At 46.0% G+C, this 20,583-nt stretch overlaps 1 protein-coding gene across 3 annotated transcripts; it reads left to right on the forward strand.

Moving 5' to 3' along the window:
- Positions 1 to 2,890: 2,890 nt before the first annotated feature.
- LOC308473604 (uncharacterized protein) lies at positions 2,891 to 19,554 on the forward strand. Of its 3 annotated transcripts, none has more exons than XM_080999386.1 (3): positions 2,891 to 3,451; positions 17,237 to 17,353; positions 19,076 to 19,268. In XM_080999386.1, exons 1-3 carry the CDS (start codon positions 3,088 to 3,090, stop codon positions 19,213 to 19,215), a joined length of 621 nt encoding a protein of 206 aa, XP_080855512.1. In that variant the 5' UTR covers positions 2,891 to 3,087; the 3' UTR covers positions 19,216 to 19,268. The 3 variants fall into 3 exon arrangements, with proteins under 3 accessions (XP_080855512.1, XP_080855514.1, XP_080855513.1); XM_080999387.1 differs by lacking the exon at positions 19,076 to 19,268 and adding an exon at positions 19,296 to 19,554 and having other exon boundaries at positions 2,902 to 3,451; XM_080999388.1 differs by lacking the exons at positions 17,237 to 17,353; positions 19,076 to 19,268 and adding an exon at positions 4,868 to 5,448 and having other exon boundaries at positions 2,899 to 3,451.
- Positions 19,555 to 20,583: the final 1,029 nt, after the last annotated feature.

The following is a 20,583-nucleotide window of genomic DNA, read 5'->3' on the forward strand; positions in this document are numbered from 1 at the left end:
AGCCAAAGCTCTTTCATCTGTATTCAATAAAGTTGTGGCCTGTTTTGACCCCAAACCAGTCTTATTGGTCTCTTATTTATATGGGTTGGGGAATGGGGAGCCTGCTGCCTAGCCCTGCAATGTTCACTGAGGTTTGCTCAGTCACCACCCTAGGGTGCCAGCTTCTCACACCAAGAGGCTACCTGCCCAAGGCTGGCATGGGTGGTTTTTTTTAATTAAAAGAAATTACAGTGGAGGAAAGAATCGGAGGACGCTTTGCAACCTGTAATTGGAGTCTTCCCATCATGTAATAAAAGCTATCTTAATTAATCTGACTGGAGGTTTCCAAACCAATATTGTGTGCTCGATCGCAAATGCCTGCTCCTGGGCCTGGCAAGATTTTGGCACTGGTGGAGGAGCGGGAGGCATTAGTTAAGTCACTAGTGCCGATATCCGTACACTTCCCAGGGCTTGATTCTGAGGCTGACTGTTAGCGCAGAAGTCGAGAGCATCAGCTGCACAGAAGTCCTCAAGCCACTTCCTTCTGGGAACCTCCTGTTCTGCTCATCTCAGGGGAGGTTCTTTGGAGTGCCAGGTGTCTGCCGGCTCCTCGGGCTTCAGGAACGTTGCTGTAGCAATGTTTCATTCATTTCAGGCAGGGCTGGCCAACCCATGAGGAAAGGTGAGGCAACTGCCTCAGGTGGCAGGATCCACAGGGGCAGCAGGAGTGCCTTGCCTGCTTAGGGAAGAAATGGCGAGGGCTGCCCTCTGGGCTCTGTACCCACCTGCCATGATTCAGAGTGGTCCCATTTCCCCCTCGTGGCAGCCATTGAATCCCACTCCAACCATTGCGTAAGGTAGAAGTTGCAAGTCAGAAGCGGGCTTGAATCTGCAAAGCTTGTGCCATGATGTTTTGTTGGTTGTTGCCTTTATATTTATGGCATGTGGGTGGTACTGTGGTCTAAATCACTGAGCCTCTTGGGCTTGCCACTCAGAAGGTGGCAGTTCGAATCGCTGCAACAGGGTGAGCTCCTGTTGCTCTGTCCCAGCTCCTGCCAACCTAGCAGCTCAAAAGCACACTAGTGCAAGTAGATAAATAGGTATCACTGCGGTGGGAAGATAAACGGCATTTCCATGCGCTCTGGTTTCCGTCATGGTGTCCTGTTGTGCCAGAAGCGGTTTAGTCCTACTGGCTACATGGCCCAGAAAGCTGTCTGTGGACAAACGCCAGCTTCCTCGGCCTGAAAGCGAGATGAGCGCCGCAACCCCATAGTCACCTTTGAATGGACTTAACCGTCCAGGGGTCCTTTAAAATTTTAACTCTTACCTTTATTTAGCATATTGAATTACCGTATTTTTCGCCCTATAGGACGCACTTTTTCCCCTCCAAAAATGAAGGGGAAATGTGTGTGCATCCTATGGGGCAAATGCAGGCTTTCGCTGAAGCCTGGAAAGCGAGAGGGGTCGATGCGCACCGACCCTTCTCGCTCTCCAGGCTTCAGGAGAGCCACAGCGCCAGCCCCACAAGGTCGGGGGACAGCGGGGAGGTGGAACGCCGCCATCCCGCTGTCTCCCGATGTGGTTTGGAGGCTGACAGCGGGGAGACGCGTGCTTCTCCCTGCCGCCTGCCCCGCAAGCTCCGGGGACAGCTGGGAGGCGCAGCGCGTCTTCCCGCTGTCCCCGGACCTGGTCTGCAGGCGGGCGGCGGGGAGAAGAGTGCTTCTCCCCGCTGCCGGCCCCACAAGCGCCTGGGGGGAAATAAAATTTTTTTTCTTTATTTCCCCCCAAAAAAACTTGGTGCGTCCTATGGGCCGGTGCATCCTATGGGGCGAAAAATACGGTATATATACAGTATGTCATTTTGCTCATTTTCATGATAGACAGCATTGGCCAATAGATGGTGCTGTTGTTGTATTTAAATGTTTCAGCAAGTGATACGATCTTTTGAATATTCAAAAAAAGAAATTTGGCTTTTAAAACATTTGCTCTATATATTTTGCAGGAATATCAATAAGCAGTGTTTTTTTCTTTAAAAAAATGTTTAGGGGTACTCTCTTTTTCCTACTCATATTGAAACACTCCCCTCAATGAGGCCAAACTTAGATTCACAAAATGTTTAGGGGTATGCATATCCCTGTGTCTCCCCCAGAAAAAAAAGCATTAACAGTAAGTGTCAATCAGTAAGAACATAAAAAACCCACTTTGTTTTTCTTTTTTATGCTTGCATATATTGTTGGCATCCATCTGTCTTGAGAGAGTACATTTGGGGGTAAAGTCAAACCATTGGAGAGTTAAAGGCTGTGCTCTTTTTTCCCCCAGGGGGTACTCAAAGGTTCGGGAGCCAGAATATTCAACTCACAAGGCGTTTGAGATCCAAGGTATGGCTGTATTACAAGAGAAAAAGGGAAATATCTCTCTAGACTCCCAGAATTAGCTGACTGGAAAGAGCTTCTGAAAGAATCCCATTCCAAATTGAGAGGCACCGTATTTTTTAGCAGAATATACACACACACACACGTGTCAAAATACACAGTTCAGGTCTATTTATTTATTTAGATTTATTTATAACAGTATATATTGCCTTCTTGTAAAGTATCAGGGCAGTGTCCTTTTTAATGAAGTGCATTTTTTCCAAATCAGAATGTGACATGTTTTTGAGAAAGGCATTTGTAAAGAAGAAAGAAAGAAAGAAAGAAGGAGAGAGAGAGAGAGAGAGAGAAAGAAAGAAAGAAAGAAAGAAAGAAAGAAAGAAAGAAAGAAAAACTTTCCCAGTAATAAAGACAGATCATTGTTTCCCTTGTGGAAACAATTCTTGGACTTCAACCAAGCAAGTCATAAATACAGATCGCAGTGTAGCAATGTCAGAAACGGCAAACCCTTCTGGCACTCTCTGCAGCGAGTGTGGTTTTGAAATGCTGTTTTGCAGCTATAGCTAGAAGGATGATTCACCCTCCCAGCAGGGCTGTGACTTGCTCTTGCATGTTTCAAGAGGCCAGCTAGCTTTATAATGACCTAATTGCATACAGTGCACCTCCCAGAAGGTTTCTCTGCAAACTTCTGAGCAAAGCAGCTGAGGTGTATATAAAAGAGGAAAGTCCTTTTGGGACGATGGCGACCGGCTCCCACCAGCTGTTCCTCATGGCTGCAGATTTAACACTGGCTTCCGCCCTCTCCTTTGTCCTTTATGTGCTTGGCTGCCTTTTCCTTGCGAGCCTCTCCAGCTTGGTGATCTTCCACTTCTCCTTTGGGCTGCTGAAGAGAGCAAAGAGGAAAGCAAAGAGGAAAATCAGCCTGAAATGGAGAGCAATCCTGAGCCTGGTTTCTCGGAGCACCATTGGAGGGATGCTTGTGAAGATATTAGACCGAGCAAGTTCTGGGTTGCTGGAGGTCCACCGTTCCTCAGAGGGAGAAAGGGCGTCGATGCTGAAGAAGGAAAGCTCTTCAAACACCAGGGTGACACAACTCACAGCGGGTAAGGAAAAGAACCAGGCAGTGATGCAGACCCTCATTGAGAGTCCGCTCTCTCAGGAAGGTATTTCCTGAAGTAGTTTGGGTTGTTTATAATCTCAGGGCCTACTCAATCCCATTGATTTTATAGGACTGCTTCTGGTTGAAGACAACAGTTTGACTGGGCCTAGCTCTCCAGAATCCTCTCTTATTCTTCTCTCTGCCTTGGGTCTTCTTTCTGTTCCATACATAATCTATCATTATGTCCTCCTTGGTGTGCAGAATGAGACAGAGAATGCTATTGTGCATGGAAGCTGTAACCTGTGCCATATTATATTATGTGTGAAAAGATGTTACTCAAGGCAAGGTGGATCATCATCATCATCATCATTATTATTAATTGAATTTATATACCTCCCTATACTCGGGGTCTCAGGACGGTTCACAGAATAAAATCAATATATAAAACCACAAAATACATAATAAAAATAAAAAGAACAACCCAATAAATGGAAAGGTAAAGGGACCCCTGACCATTAGGTCCAGTTGTGGACGACTCTGGGGTTGCTGTGCTCATCTCGCTTTATTGGCCGAGGGAGCCGGTGTATAGCTTCCGGTCATGTGGCCAGCATGACTAAGCCGCTTCTGGCGAACCAGAGCAGTGCATGGAAATGCTGTTTACCTTCCCGCCAGAGCGGTACCTATTTATCTACTTGCACTTTGACATGCTTTCAAACTGGTGGTTGGCAGGAGCTGGGACAGAGCAATGGGAGCTCACCCCATCGCGGGGATTCGAACCACCGACCTTCTAATCGGCAAGTCCTAGACTCTGTGGTTTAACCCACAGCGCCACCCGCGTCCCCAACAACCCAATAGTCCCCCCAAAAAAACCCTATATTTTAAAAGGGCATATGATGTGCATCAGATTAACCAAAGGCCTGGTTAAAAAGGAACGTTTTTGCCTGGTGCCTAAAGGTGTATAATGAAGGCAACCTGGAGAACTTCCCTGAGGAGAGCATTCCACAGATGGGGAGCCACTGCAGAGATGGCCCTTTCTTGTGTTGCCACCCTCTGGACCTCTTGAGGAGCACATGAAGAAGGGCCCCAGATGATGATCTCAGGGTCTGGGTAGGTTCATATGGAAAGAGGCAGTCCTAGAGGTATTGTGGTCCTGAGCTGTGCATGAAAGTACATTGTGTCGCTACTTGGCTGAAGCTAAGCCGGTCTGGGTTTGGTCAGTCCCTCAATTGGAGGGGAGGCCACTTGAGAACCCAAATCTAGTTCCAGAGTGGAATCCCTTGAGTTCCATAATGAAACCCTTTGAGCTCCCTAACAGAATCTCCAGAGTTCCATGATGGGAGAAAGGTGGGATATTCATGGAGTGAAATTCAAAGATACGTTTCTACAAGTTGGTCTGAATGTCTTCTCTGTCTTACCGCAGAATCTCCTATGCCAAAGCACCACAAACAGATGCCGTTGAGCCTTGCCTTCTCAATCTACCAGGAACCAGATCCTGCAACCTCTATATAAGCAGAGCTGAACTAGTTTTCAGGCTAGGAGATGTAGCCCACCCTCAGCCTGCAAGTGTAAATTAGACTGTACCACCAACTCTGTATGGGAAGGAGTCCAAAAAAAGAGGAGGAGACAGGCAAAGAAGACCTTAAGCCTGCTCCAGATGGACTGTCCCCTCCTGCCTCCAGGCCATCTTCCATTAACTGCCCTGTAGAAAAAGGTGTCGAGAATTCAAGGGAGGCAGGGAAAGCTAACACCAGGTGCCCACACCTGCTCCATTTGGACTGTCCTGACCTCATCATAGGGCCATTTAGCACCACCTGCCCTGAGAGAAGTATTCCAGGAGAAACATAAAGCAAAGAAGGCATCACTCAAGCCCTTGAGAGATGTATTTGAGTCTAGATGTATCAGTGTTTGCCTTCCACTGGAGTGATGTCATGATGTCTAACTATTACTTTAAAGTAATGATTGAGGTTTCGGAAATTTTAATTAAAAAAATTAATGAATGTATTGCTCTTTAATTGCATTATTGTGTACCACCCGAGTACATTAAGTAGTGAAGCATGGTTTTCAAATTGAACAAATAAATAACTAAAGATGGGGGGATTGCATGCAAAGAAGACCCCAGAACCTGCCCCATTTGGACTGGCAGGGCTACCTGCCATTAACTGCCCTGTGGGAAGGATCCCAGGGAAAAGAGTGTCAGGGGCTGGACTGAGGAGGAATGGTTGGGACCGCCCCCCTCTTCCTGCACATTCCCAAAAAGAGGAGGACAGTATAGATTTAGAACTGTGGTTTGCAGAAGGTCATAGTTCCTCAGAAGGCTGCAGAGAGGAGAAGCTGGGAAATATTGAGGGAGCACCAGGAAGAAGCAGCACCAGGGGAGAGACAGGTAACAGACCCAGTGTCCCTTGAAAGCATTCCTGACCCCTCATTCCCAGAACCAGGCGTGCCTTGAGAGCAGTGGAACAGAAAGCTCAGAGGCAGAAAGCACAGATCAGCCAGGACAAGGGTGACGTAGAATAGGAGGGACTGAGGGGGGTGGGACTTTACTTGGAGCAATGCCATCATCTAAGAGAGACCACATTCCTATGTCTCTTTCTGTGAATATTGAAGAAACTACAGTCATACCTTGGAAGTCGAACAGAATCTCTTCCAGAAGTCCATTCGACTTCCAAAACATTCAGAAACCAAAGTGCGGCTTCTGATTGGCTGCAGAAAGCTCCTGCAGCCAGTTGGAAGCTGGGGAAGCCCCACTGGACATTCGGCTTCCAAAAAAAAGTTTAAAAAATGGAATACTCACTTCCAGGTTTTGACCGCTTGGGAGCCAAAATGTACGAGTACCAAGGTGTTTGACAACCAAGGTACAACTGTACTTGGTAAGAACTCTTCTGGTTTTTCTGCTTCTTGGCACCCCCAGGGAGAGAGATAGGATCCCCTGAAGCCTTGACAAGGAGGTTGTACAGGAGGATGACATCAGGTGTTCCTATCTTCCAACTGGATTGTCCTTCCATGTGCTCACAGGGCCATCTGCCACCAGCTGCCATATGGGAAGGATCCTGATGACAAGTTAGATTCGGATACTGCCTAGCATGATTTTACGAATGCATTTTAAAGTTACTTGTAAGCCTCTTTGAAGGAATTTGCACCCTGAAAGGCAGGATTCAATATGATGATATGATATGATAAACAAAATAACACGGGGGGAACTTGCTCCAATGTCAGGTTTATTTAAAGCCCACCCCAAACTGGGCTACAATTTGGTGACTCAGGTTCATTTGCAGGCTTCCTTCCAGGTGCCATGATCAGCACATGATGCCTAATGTGTGTGAGTTGGGGAAACATTAAGACAGCTGCCTTTATGTGCATGTGAAATGCTGTGATCTAGACAAGACAATGTAGGTGCCACGTTTGAGCATTTGAGAAACCCATGGCAGCCATGGCAGCTCTGGGATTTATAAGACCAATTTAGATCATCATTGCTGAGTTTTTAGAACCTTTGAAAAACTGGTTGTATGTATCCACCTTTAATCTTCAACTGCTTTGAGTCCCTATTTGTCAGCCGGAGAAGAGCACAGAAATCTGTTTGCTCCATGTATTTGCCGCATGACTTCTTGTCCTCCTGTTCATGTCAACGTTCCCATATCCTGGTCCCGTTGTCATTTCAATCTCACCTTGGCTCCTGGTTGTAGGAAATTAAAAGGCTTGGATTTTCTGAATGAGTTCTAATATTTTTTTAAAAAAAGAGATTAGAACAGAATGGTTTCCAGGAGTGTTCTCTGATGGATTACAGTAGGAACTGGGTCAAGACCTGCTGAGGATCAGGAAATGTAAGACAGGATCACAGACCATTTGCTGACTTTGACACAAATGTTCAGTGAGTTTGAGGAAATGAGATCAGAATCACAAACGGCACACAGCGTGCTCACTTCGTAGATTAGCGCATCACATGAAAATAGTTTTTCTTACTTATGTAAGATGAGGAAAATCGTAAATACCCAAACAATTTCCAGGGGAGCTGAGAAGATGAAACTGCATATTTATAGTAGGATTAATTTTTGCATTTCAAAACGTGGCGTTTCACTAAACAGATCCTCACCAAATTTAGCATTGTTTGGGTATGAACAGAGCAGTGATTTTAGTGGTGGTGATGGCAAGGGATCATTCCAGGTTTCCAGAAAATTGAGAATTTTTATTCCGGCTGATTTTCACCTTGTATCGTGCTTCTGGACTGCAGAATCAAAACTTGTGAGAAGCTTGTTTTTAATCTTTCCAAAAGATTTAATCTTTCCCTCTTTTTCAAAGCAGGGAAGCAAGATTACTGGTTACAGGGGAGGGAGGGGAAACCTGGAAATGCACTCCTATGAATTGCAGTGATCAAGCAATTTGTATCTACCAGTTGTAGGACCAAAGGGGGCTGCTTCATACTGTATTTACTTGGATCTAATGCTCACCTTTTTTGGCCAACTTACGCTGCAAAAATTAAGGTATGCGTTAGATTCGTTGGCACATTTACATTTACCGGCAAGTACCTTGGGGTTTCAAGGTTTTGAAAACTGAGCTGCACGTTAGATTTGATGGCACATTGGACCCGAGTAAACGCGGTATTTGTTCATCTAGCCCAGTACTGTCTGCCCCAACCCTCCTCCAGCCTGGTGCCTTGCAGATGTTTTAAATTATAACTCCCACCATCCCTGACCATTGCCCATGCTGCATCCAAAGCATCTGAAGGGCACCAGCTTGCAGAAGGTTGGTATAACTGAAAAGCGGCAGCTCTCCACATCTCAGGCAGCAAGAGAGTCTCAGGCACCTCTGTGGTGTCTGGTGCCCATTCTGGGAGCCCGACAGTAGGTGGCGCTAGAGCTAATGGGGACAAAATTAGAATTTGTTGGCTCTGCCTGCCTCCTGCTGAATTCTACAAGAGCTAACACTGAGACTAAGGAGGAGGAAGCTGACAGGCTGGGCCACCATAGGACTGGTTGTCTACAAAGAAGCAGGTGGAAGCTGGCTGAGGACAGTGCCCCCACCACCCAAATGGGCTAGCTACCTTTTTTTATGGGAGAAGCCAGGAATTGAACCTAGAACCTTATGTGTACCAAGAAAATGATCCACCTGTGAGCTACAGTCCACCCCATACTGCATATTTCTGACCAGGAGAGCTTGTTTGAATGGAAAAAAATGTTTTAGAAGAGTTGCCATATCTTCCAAGTTATTCGTTTTCCTCTACAGAGGGTTGGAGACTGTGGACAGACTGTAGGTTTTGCAGAGAGTTGCAGGAAGTATTGTAATGTGATACACTTTCTTTGTCCTTGTTGGCCGTGACCTCTGTTCAAACTAGTTTTGCAAGTTTCCCCGGAGTGTGTCAAAATCTCGCCCCCAGGAATGTGGCCGGTGCTGTTTGCGACAGAAGTGTCTACAGTTTGCTGCGACCTCAAGCAGAACCCCCGCCGCCACTTTGCATCCTGTTTGCTGCCGCTGTTAGGAAAGAGTTAGATTTCTCTTGCTAAAGGTCTGAACACTTGCAGAGAGCTGTTGAAAGTACTCCGAGGCCCACAGGTTGTCCACCTGTACTGTTTGGAAATAATTGTCAGGATACAGCTGGTGAAACAAGGGTTCACCACCCACCTATAATTTCAGGCCAGATTTCCTGATGCAAATCAGACCAAGTTCAATAGCACACACCAAGTTTTCGCACCAATTCTGGGTCCAGTTGTCTTTTCAACATTCAACTTTTGAATGCCTCTTTAGCATGTCTGAGAGATGAGCTCTTCTCTGTAATTCACCTCCTCCTCCCTCCACTTTCCCCCCTCCTTTGCTCTTTTCTGTTTGAGCATTTTCACCATGATGCTTGCACTGAAAATGTATTTCCTATGCATTGACCCAGTTGCATAGCAAATCAAAGTCTTAATTTACGGGGCGGGTAGAGAGAAAGTGTTCTGACTGATACTCTCTGATCATTTGGTTTTTTGACATTCGGGGTCAGGGGACTAGAGTTTGCTTGCAAAAAGACTGACTGAATATATTCGACGTCAGGTAATAAAATCCTGATTTCTGCCAGCAACTCATTGAAAAGTTCTGATGAAAGAAAGACTTTGGAAGCAGTCACACATAAAACTGTCACACACAAACGTTGTGTTAGTCTTTAAGGTGTGACAAATCTCTTAATGTTTGCAGTAACTGACTAACATGGGTACCCTTCTAGCGTGGGTGGCGCTGTGGTCTAAACCACTGAGCCTCTTGGGCTTGCTGATCAAAAGGCCGGTGGTTCGAATCCCCATTACGGGGTGAGCTCCCGTCGCTCTGTCCCAGCTCCTGCCAACCTAGCAGTTCGAAAGCACACCAGTGCAAGTAGATAAATAGGTACCACTGTGGCAGGAAGGTAAACGGCGTTTCCGTGTGCTCTGGTTTCTATCACAGTGTTCTGTTGTGCCAGAAGCGGTTTAGTCCTTCTGGCCACATGACCCGGAAAGCTGTCTGTGAACAAGCGCCAGCTCCCTCGGCCTGAAAGCGAGATGAGCGCCACAACCCCATAGTTGCCTTTGACTGGACTTAACCGCCCAGGGATCCTTTACCTTTTTACCTTACCTTCTAGCATATAATGCCTTATACTAAGTCAGAAAAGCCAAAAGTCAATGGGTCCTCTACCACTTTCTAATTTTGATGCATTTAGGAACTGGTTCCTGCACCGACACTTGCATAGAACAATAAATCTAATTTGGGGTAGTTCTGCAGTTAAATTACTTTGGATGATTTACATAAAGATATATATCTATATATATATTTAAATGAACACTTCAGGGTCCAGAGGGTTATTTTCCCCTGCCAGCCAGGAGCTGGTTTCGATGAAGCAATGAAACGAGATACAATCCAGAGATTTTGTCGACAACTCCGCAATACATTAACAGCTTCTCTATACAGTCTTCTCAGCTTCACAAGGAAATTAGCATTTTCGGTCTATTAAGTATTTTTTTGGCTACCTCCCAAGTCTATTATAGATCTGTGAAAGGTAAACTGCAGTTTCCATGATTCTTTTGGGGAGGTCTTTAATGCATCATGTGGATGAGCCAGTGACGTAAGTGAAATAATCTATTTCACTTATGTCACTGGCTGCATCCACACGATGCATTAAAGACTTACCCAAAACAAAAGAATCATGGAAACTGCAGTTTACCTTTCACAGATCTATAATTCCCAGCAGCTTTAACAAACTACAGTCCTCTGGTATGTAGGGTGTGTACTCAGCATTCATACTACAGGACCATGATTACCTCTTTTATTGTTTGCAGGGCTTATTGACTTTAGCTGCCAGTTTTGTGCAATTAGACCCTCTGCTTTGTGTTTGCATGTTATACCAAGCCATGCCATTGGTCCATTAGCCAAATGACAACAAGCACAAGAATCCTGACCTCCGTTGACTCGGGCAACCCTATCCAGGCATCTCTTTAATATTTATCCCATGGTCAATGGTGCCACAAGTAACCTATCTCCAGCGCCTCGAAAGATTCCATCAATGGTGTCTCCGAAAAATTTTACACATCACTTGGGAAGACAGGCAAACTGGAAGAAGCAAAGATCACCAGTGTTGAAGCAATGATTCTTCAACACCAACTTCGTTGGACTGGTCATGTTGTGCAGATGCCTGATTATCATCTTCCAAAGCAACTACTCTATTCCGAAATTAAAAATGGAAAGCGTAATGCTGGTGGTCAGCAAAAGAGGTTTAAAGACTGTCTCAAGGCAAATCTTAAAAAATGTAGCATAAACACTGACAACTGGGAAACACTGGCCTGCGAGCGCTCCAGTTGGAGAACAGCCTTGACCAAAGGTGTCATGGGTTTTGAAGACACTTGAACTCAGGACGCAAGGGAGAAACGGGCTAAGAGGAAGGCACGCTTGGCAAATCCACACCATCATCAATTCCTGCCTGGAAACCAATATCCCACTGTGGAAGGACGTGTGGATTCAGAACTGGCCTCCACAGTCACTTACAGACTCATTGTTAAAACCGTGTTTATGGAAGACAATCTTACTCGGCTACGAATGATCGCCAAAGAAGAAGAAGAATCCACTCTTAGAGTCCCCAGCTCACTTCCCCTCTTTATTGCACATTTGGTAGTATCAGAAGGGAAGCGTACTCTTGTATTTGTAATTGCCATTTCCAGGACTGGACTCGGGGGGCAGCATCATTTGGAACCTGTTGAGGCTGGTGCCCTAGTAGAAGGTACCCACTGCCAATCCCTGGAGTCTCCTGCCCCTGATGCTCCCCTTCTTTTCTGTGGCTGCCTGTTCACTTGCCCCATGAATACCCAACCTTGTGCCCATCAGATGCTATGGGACTCCTACTCCCATCATCCCTGGCCATTGGCCATGCTGGTTGTTGTAGTCCAACAAAATCTGGAGGATGCTACATTGGCTTCCACTGGCCTACCTTCTCTGAGTGAGGAAGCAGGGGGAAGAGAAGTCCTTTTCACACCCCTTGCCTCTCTGTCTCTTACTCTAGGAGGTGGTCCAGAGTAGGCACAGCTGCAGAGGCCAATGAACACATGGTGGCAACAGAAAAGAAGAGGAAGAGAATGCATTCCTTATGGGTTGGAGTTCTTCCCCAAACCTAGAACTGCTCTGCTTCTTCTACATGCCATTATCCCTCTTGCTCACTCTTCCAGGCCTAAATACCTAGAGTGCTCTTTTTTTGCTTCAGTTCCTCTGAAGTCACCCACTCAGGAAAAAGTCACCTCTCAGTCTCAGTGGCGTAGCGTGGGGGGTGCCAGGGGTGCCAGCCGCACCGGGCGCAACACCTGGGGGGGCGCGAGTCCAGAGGGAAGGGACAAGCAATCGAGGCTTGGTTGGGGTGGGGGGTCGTCGTCTCCGCCACTGCTTCTGTTTTCCGCTGCGCTGAGGCGAGCTGGGCGCGGCCAGGCATGCAAGCGCAGCGCCTGGCCAAGCGCTGCAGCCTGGGGAGCCGGCGCCTTAGCGCCTCGCCGTCAGCAGCGCAGCCGTTGCCCAAGCTCGACAACTCGTGGAGGGCGCCTCTCTCTCTCTCTCTCTCTCTCTCTCTCTCTCTGCCTGGAGGGGAGGGGCTTTCCCTGCTCTTTGTTCCGTTTGAGCAAACACAGCAACGAAACAGAGCAGGGTGGGCAGTAAGACCCTGAGGCAGAATGCAGGAAAGCAGCCACTTCCTCTTTTCAGGTTTCCCTTCTCCGGTACCTACCCACCCACGTTTATTGCGAGGGAAATCTAGCTGACTGCAGGGAAGGGGTTGGGTGCATGTAATGTGTGACAAAGGCATCAGGTGTACGTCTTGGGTGGAAAGGGTATAAGGGTGGGGAGGTAGAGTGCATTTAAAAAAACCAAAACATTGTGGATTTAAACAAGGAAAATGTAGCATAATCTACTGTTTGTAAGGGCCCTTTGGGATTGGTTTTACCCATCTCAGACAGTTAGCTCATAGTGTAAATAAAGATGGCTGTTGTTTACATTTTTTTAATAAAAGCATCAACAACGATCCTTTTGCACGGTCTGTTGTGCTGTGTTGCAGAACTTTTTGCAGTTGCAGGATTAGGGATGGTGTTCTGTGCTACAGTGGCGTAGCGTGGGGGGTGCAGGCTGGGCCGGCCACACCGGGCGCAACATCTGGGGGGCCGCGCTCCACGGGTTAGGGGGCGCAAAATCCACGGGTTAGGGGGCGCAAATTACTTGCCTTGCCCCGGGTGCTGACAACCCATGCTACACCACTGCTCAGTCTCAAGTATTCCTACTTCATGATAGTTTATTTCAGGGATGGGGAACCTGATGCCTCCAACTCCCATCAGCCCTAGCAAGCATGGCCAATGATGGGACTTGTAGTCAAGGAATACCTTGAGGTCCATGGTTTTCCCCACCCCTGGTCCACGTCCCTAATTCAGGAGTCGTTCCTCCAGCCACCACTCACTCAATCCTTCTGAATGAGACTCAACGAGACTGTCTGGACTTTAAGATCAGCTTCTAGTGCCCCTCTCTTTGATCTGTTGATACCAGTTGACAGCTTGACAGATACCAAGAAACAGGAATTTTTCTGGGGTGGCTCTGAATTTCCTCCCATGCCTGGCTCCATCACTGTTGCTTTTTGCAAAAGAAACCTTAAGGCCCCCCCTTTTTTTTTGCTGAATCCGCCTTTTGTAAATTGCTGTCCCAGGTGATAACAGTTATGCTGCTCATTTTTAAGGGGAGTATAACGCAGGTTTAATTTGATGGTTTTATATTGCATGTTGTTGCTTCTCTAGGGCATTGTGCTTGTGAGGGCAGCAGTTTAGAAATCTTTTATGAAATAAAGTATCGGTTGCCGTCCTGCCTGGAAGCTAGATGTGAAACAGACCAAGTTGCAAAAGCATCCCTTCCAACAGGTGTGGGAGAGCTATTCTCTATATCTAAAATCTGGGATGCAGCTTTTGTCACACCTGACACGTCAGCCTAACAGAAGCTGGGGGGGGGGTGCATAGCAACCGAGATGTGACTGCTTTGTCTCTGTACACTTAAGACAATTACAAACGCTGCTCAGATAGTGTGGATTTTTTAATTGCAGCCTGATGCTCCAACCCGGCTTTTAATTATAAATCTCTGCCCTAGAACCGGTTATTAATTGCAGTGCTCAATCTAAGAAGATGTGAAGTTGCTGCACTAGTATTGTTGCCTCCTCAAAAGCACAGGGCAACTCCCAGCAACTTTTTAGAAACCCAAACTTCTATAGCAGAGATAGGGAACATGTGGCTCTCATCTCTTGTCAGTCTCCAAGTGCTCCTCAGGCCCAGCCAGCTCGGTTGCCAAGCACAGATGATGGGAATTATAGCTCACTGACATCTAGAGAACCACATTTTCCCATCCCCTGCCCTATTGAAACAGAAGCATTTATTTACAATTGAAGGCAGCCATCTTGACACTGCATTCATATGTTGCAGAATAGGAGGTGAAGTGGTTTTTAAGCGCTTCATTTCAGAAAAGGTTTGCTAGTGTGAAGTCCGGGCTACCACTTTAGAAGTTCATGGGAGACCCTGAAAAATGTTTTACAGTGGTGCCCCGCAAGACGAATGCCTCACAAGACGAAAAGGTTTTGCGTTTTTTGAGTCGTTCCGCAAGACGAATTTCCCTATGGGCTTGCTTCACAAGACGAAACGTCTTGCGAGTTCTTGCGAGTTTGTTTCCGTTTTCTTAAAGCCGCTAAGCCGTTAATAGCCGCTAAGCCGCTAAGCCGTTAATAGCCGCTAAGCCTCTAAGCCGCTAATAGCCGTGCTTCGCAAGACGAAAAAACCGCAAGACGAAGAGACTCGCGGAACGGATTAATTTCGCCTTGCGAGGCACCACTGTATTCTAAAGTTATGCAGGTACAGTATTTCTTCTAAGAAAGAACTCAAGGGGGTCCCAGGTCAGTCTCCCATCCATGTACCAACCAGACCCAAACCAGCTCAGCTTCAGCAAGGTTCCCACATTGTGTGCTGCCAGACCATCCTTAGGCTCAACACTCCAGTTTCATGGATTCGCTGCAACTGATAGGTTTCCGCTGCCCCAGACAGTAAACAGGAATGCCTTTCTTTCACAACAGTCAGCTCCTGTCTGTTTGGGGATCTGGCATTTTCAGCACACATTGACTCCTCCTTTGGGCCTTCATGCTAAACTCGGGAACCATAATGGTCTGAACTAGACCCATTGCATCTTGGAAGATGTGCGTTCCTATCCTTCATTGCTAGAATGTGTGGACATCCCATGAATGTGAATGTTGGGAGACTCATAACACATATAGTGAAACTTGTTCCTGCAGGACTCTACAATTCTATGATTCTGTGATCTAGTAGATTATTAAAAAAAAAATTTAAAATATTTTAAAGCTAACATTTGTTAACCCTGAATGGGGCTTACCGGGTGTTTATGGGATGCAGGTGGTGCTGTGGTCCAAACCATTGAGCCTCTTGGGTTTGCCAATTAGAAGGTCAGCAGTTTAAATCCCCATGACTGGGTGAGCTCCCATTGCTCTGTCCCAGCTCCTGCCAACCTAGCAGTTCGAAAGCACACTAGTGCAAGTAGATAAATAGGTACCGCTGCGGCGGGAAGGTAAATGGTGTTTCCGTGCGCTCTGGTTTCCGTCATGGTGTTTGGTTGCACCAGAAGTGGTTTACTCATGCTAGCCAGAAATCTGTCTGTGGACAAACGCCGGCTCCCTCAGCCTAAAAGCGAGATGAGCGCCTCAACCCCTTAGTCACCTTTGACTAGACTGAACCATCCGGGGGTCCTTCACGTTTACCTTTATGCTTGGCTGGGGCTAGTGGGAGCTGTGTTCAAAACATCTGGAGGGCACCAGGTTGGTGAAGGCTGATATAAAATGTCTCATCAGAGGAAGATTTTAGTTCCAGGTACATGAGGGATGCAGGTGGCGCTGTGGGTTAAACCACAGAGCCTAGGACTTGCCAATCAGAAGGTTGGCGGTTCGAATCCCCGTGACGGGATGAGCTCCCGTTGCTCGGTCCCTGCTCCTGCCAACCTAGCAGTTCAAAAGCACATCAAAGTGCAAGTAGATAAATAGGTACCGCTCCAGCAGGAAGGTAAACGGTGTTTCCATGCGCTGCTCTGGTTCGCCAGAAGCGGCTTAGTCATGCTGGCCACATGACCTGGAAGCTGTACACCAGCTCCCTCGGCCTATAGAGCGAGATGAGCGCCGCAACCCCAGAGTCGGTCACAACTGGACCTAATGGTCAGGGGTCCCTTTACCTTTACCTTACATGAACCAAAAGCACTGATGTTGGAGCTTACTTCCTAAGCTTATTTTTCCCACCGCCACTTGAAAGGCTCAAGACAATTTCTATAGCAGAGGTGTTTAAACTGTTTAACAAACCACCGAAAACATTTTGTACTGTTTGCCGTACACCAGGTTGATAAATGAACACTTATACCTACAACCCCATGAATGCTCCCCTGGGAGTAAGGACCAACAAGCACAATGAGACTTACTGTAGTGTAAAAGTGGGTAAATATGAGCTGCAAGCCAGACCTCTGAGGAAGTAACCAGATGGATTAAGTTAAACAGGAGGATAATGAACAACCGTTCAAACAGCAAACACAATAAATAAAGGGAAACAAACACAGCCAATTCTATCCAGTCACTGTTCCTCCTTCACGGGCAAATAAGAACCCTCATATTTAAAGTTAAGCATGAAATCTGAGGTCCCAACCAAAGAAGAATGGCAACATAAGTTGACAGAATATGCACAGCTTGCAGACTTAACATGTAGAATAAGAGAACAAGAAGAACATATGTTTAGAGAAGATTGGAAAACGTTTCTGGAATATATGGGAAATAACTGTGTATAGCTGAAAACACTGTTTTCAGATAAACTGATAAATTGATAAATTCAGATAAATTGAACGGTGTAAATAAAGTTTTGATGGATGTAATAATGGAAAACTGAATGGTATAGTTTATGTAAAATATGCAGGGATATGTAAAATGAACCATGGAAACCATGTAAAAATGAGTACTTTAAATTGTAAAACAGAAAATTTAATAAAAATTGTATTTCTAAAGTTAAGCATGAAATCCGGCAGTGATTCCATCAGGACTTGGACTTGCCCCCAAACTCAGTAAAATAAGCACAAGGTTCCCAAATGCACCAGGCTGACTTAGCATCTTTTATAGTAAATGAAGTACCTACATATTACCATTTAAAGTCCCACCACCAGCAGAGGAACAGTTTGAAGTCTGTACCCAGAAGGGAATGAGTTATGTTATGATATAGCTTAAAAGTTTGCATAATCAATAATATTTTAAATTTGGCAGGAATGCCTCGAGTACTGAAGAATCCTGCTGTCATGTTCCAGGAAGAGGAGGCAGAGACACGAAATGAATATGAAGGGACGTCATCTCCTAAGCAGAAGAATGGTATTTTGACACCTGGTAAGAGGAGAGTTAAGGTTCAGCCTTACAAAATGTGGTGGGGTATACAGGGGCTCATTTGAGTAGACATTTTGTTCCTCCAAATGGTTGCAACCCAATCCTTTGTATGCCCCACTCCCAAAACACCTGATCAAATGGTACTCACTTCCAAGCAGTCCTATTTTTGTAGAAAAAGAGGTGCCAGAACTCACCATGAACACCTCCCTTGTTCTCCTAGAATGGCAATGGCAATCAGCTGAGAAGTGCCAGAACCAACAAGTTTCAGTTGGAAAAAAGTCATGCTTCCAAGTCACTTCAGAGGATACGGAGAGTTGTTAGGAGACTCCCATTTCCCCGTGGAGTTACAATTCTCTCTCTCAAATTTATTTATTTGTGTTTTTTTCAAAGTAAAATTTTACAATCACATATCCAACATAAAAACAAGATTTCCAAAGAATCTCCTGGACTTCCCTCCTCCTCTTTGTGGGTCCTATTGTTAGTCCTTTCCTCCTGCATCTTTCATAATAATCCAAATCTTTTACATCTCCATTAGGTCCAAAATTCACCATTAAACTACAAGTGACATTCCAATCCCACTAACAATTTTAGCTGTTTAGAATGATTTTTAAGGAAGATGATAATTTTTCCCCATTCCTTATTAAAATGTTGGTCTTCCTGATTTCTGATTCTTCCAGTCATTTGTGCCATTTCGGCATACTCCATCAACTTGATCTGCCATTCTTCTCTGGTTAGGACTTTATATTATTTCCATCTCTGGGCTAGTAGCAATCATGTAGCAGTAGTCGCATACATAAATAGTCTTCTTGGGAGTTACAATTCTCAGAGTGGTTTAACGATCAATTGCTCTTCATGGGGAACTCTGGGAACCAGAGGTGCCAATTTGAATAAAATATTGGGGTGGGGGCAGGAAAGCCCCACCTTGCATAATCGATCACATGACATGGTGCGCAGACACCATTTGACTAGTAGTGCCCATTGACTTTGGAGGAGGGCTGGCCCTCTTAAATATTTCCTTGGGGTAGTCAAAGACCCTTCGGCCCCTGGGAGTTGGCTCCTATGACGGGAACTGTAGCTCTGTGAGGGGAATTCACTCTTCTTGATAACTCTCAGCACCCTTAACAAACCTCAGCTCTCATAATTTCCTTGGGGAAGCCATGTTTAAAGTGTTATCATAGTCGGTGCTTTTTTTCTTAAAAAAAAAAAAAAATTAGGGCTACTCTCAATTTTCTACTCATATTGAAATACTGCCCCTCAATGAGGCCAAACTTAGATTCACAAAATGTTTAGGAGTATGCGTACCCCTGTGTACCCCCAGAAAAAAAGCACTGATCATAGTGCTTCAAATGTATGGGGCATATATAGCCAAAATCTTGTAGCCATTTATTGACTCAGGCTTGGTTTGTCTGACATTGTCCAACACTTTCTCCTTCGTAAATGGAGTCTTTCCCCATTTCTCCCTTTCTGCTGAATACTCACCTTTTTGGCCAAGTTATTTTAGCCTACTGTAAACCCAGCTGTCTTATGAAACCCTTTGCCAGTTTTCCTTCCCACCATTCCCTACTCCCGGCCGCCCAAAATTGGGCCAGGTGTTGAGATGTATGGAGAATATGACATTATTTGCTGTCCAGGACTGTGAGGGAAATGACTGAGGTGACACACAACGCTAACGAGGGCATTACCTTAGAGCAGACGTATGTTTTCTTCTTTTTCTCTCTTTTGCAGCTTTCTTTATTGCCCTCATTTGGCTTCCAGTGAAAATTACATGCCCATGTCTGAGGAAGAGAGGTTGCCTGAGGCGACTGTGTACATTTGTGTGGGGGAAAACGACAAGATTTGCTCTGGGACTGAGTGAAAAGAATTGAAGGGAAGATGACAAAGAGTGCTTGGTCTGGGCACCACCTTAGAACTGTCCATTTTGAATACTATTATAATTATTTTGCAGCTGTCATCATTGGCCTCCTTTGGACTCCAGTGACCACTGTGTTCTCACGTCTGAAGAACTGAAGTCCCCAGATGCTTACAACCCTCTCGAAATCTCAAGAGTGATGGGTGAAGCTGACTAGGCCTGTAACACAGAGAGACTGGTGGAGCTTGCTCAGCTTATGATGTGCAGATGCAGAATTTGAATGTGTGGAAACCATCCGCTGCTAATAGGGATGAGGAGAAAATTGCCGCAATTTGCATTTTCACCTGCAATTCCCGGGGGGAAATGCAGCTCTCCTCTGAAATTCTTTTATATTTATATATATTAATTTTATTAGTTTTCCAAATTATAACAAATTTATCCAAATTATTAAGATTTAATACATTTTTTTGAACACAGTTTTTCTGCTCCTGTTACAATCATATGTCCTGATGTTGCCACTTCATTCTTCTTCTTTAATCACCTTCTCATCCGTCTGTTAATTTTAATCCATTTTCAAAGCTGACCTTTCTTGTTCCCTTGCAATCAGCACCCTTGTCGTTTCGCAGACATATTGATATCGATTTCACGCGTGTAGTCCTTCTAGCACTCTGTTCCCAAACCTGGAGTGTAGAGATAATTTATTGCCACCGTCCTTTGTCCATTCACATTCCACTCCTTTGAAAACATTCCTTCAGTTGTTCAAGGAGTTGCTGGGCTATAAATAACTTCCCGACAAGATGCCTGCTCCGCCATTTATCTCTGCCATTAAAATTCTGAGGATTATTTTCCTCAGTCCGCAGTTAAAAAACAAAGTCACATATATAAACTCCTGCCAGATGTAATTAGCAGTCCTTCGTCTTGCCAAATTCCTCTCTCCTCCAGTGGCGTAGCGTGGGGGGTGCCAGGGGGGCCGGCCGCACCGGGCGCAACATGGGCGGGGGGCGCGCTCGCACTAGCAGCTCTCTGCCCCTACTAAAATCCACGGGTTAGGGAGCCCGCGCTCGCTCGGCTTGGCGAGGAGGTCGCGGAAGGGGGAGAGCGAAGCCTTCTGCCGCGGGCAAAAAAAGGAGAGGAAGCCGGGTGGGCGGGCGGGCGGGCTGGCTGGCGGGGGTCTGGCTGCGCCTGCTGCTGCCGGTGCAGGGCAAGGCAAGCAGAGCGAGGAGGAGAGAGAGGGGAAGGGGGGGGAAGCAGCTAGGAAACGCTGCGGTGTGGAGGAGGAATCAATTAAGGAGAGAAAGCGAAAAGCCTTGGAGAATGGGAAAAAAGGAAAGAAAAGAGGCAGCTCCAGGAGAGCGCGGGGGAAAGAGAAGCCTCGCTGCTGCTG

This window comes from Podarcis pityusensis (genome assembly GCF_964106645.2).
Source record: "Podarcis pityusensis genome assembly, chromosome: 3".
Lineage (NCBI taxonomy): Eukaryota > Metazoa > Chordata > Lepidosauria > Squamata > Lacertidae > Podarcis > Podarcis pityusensis.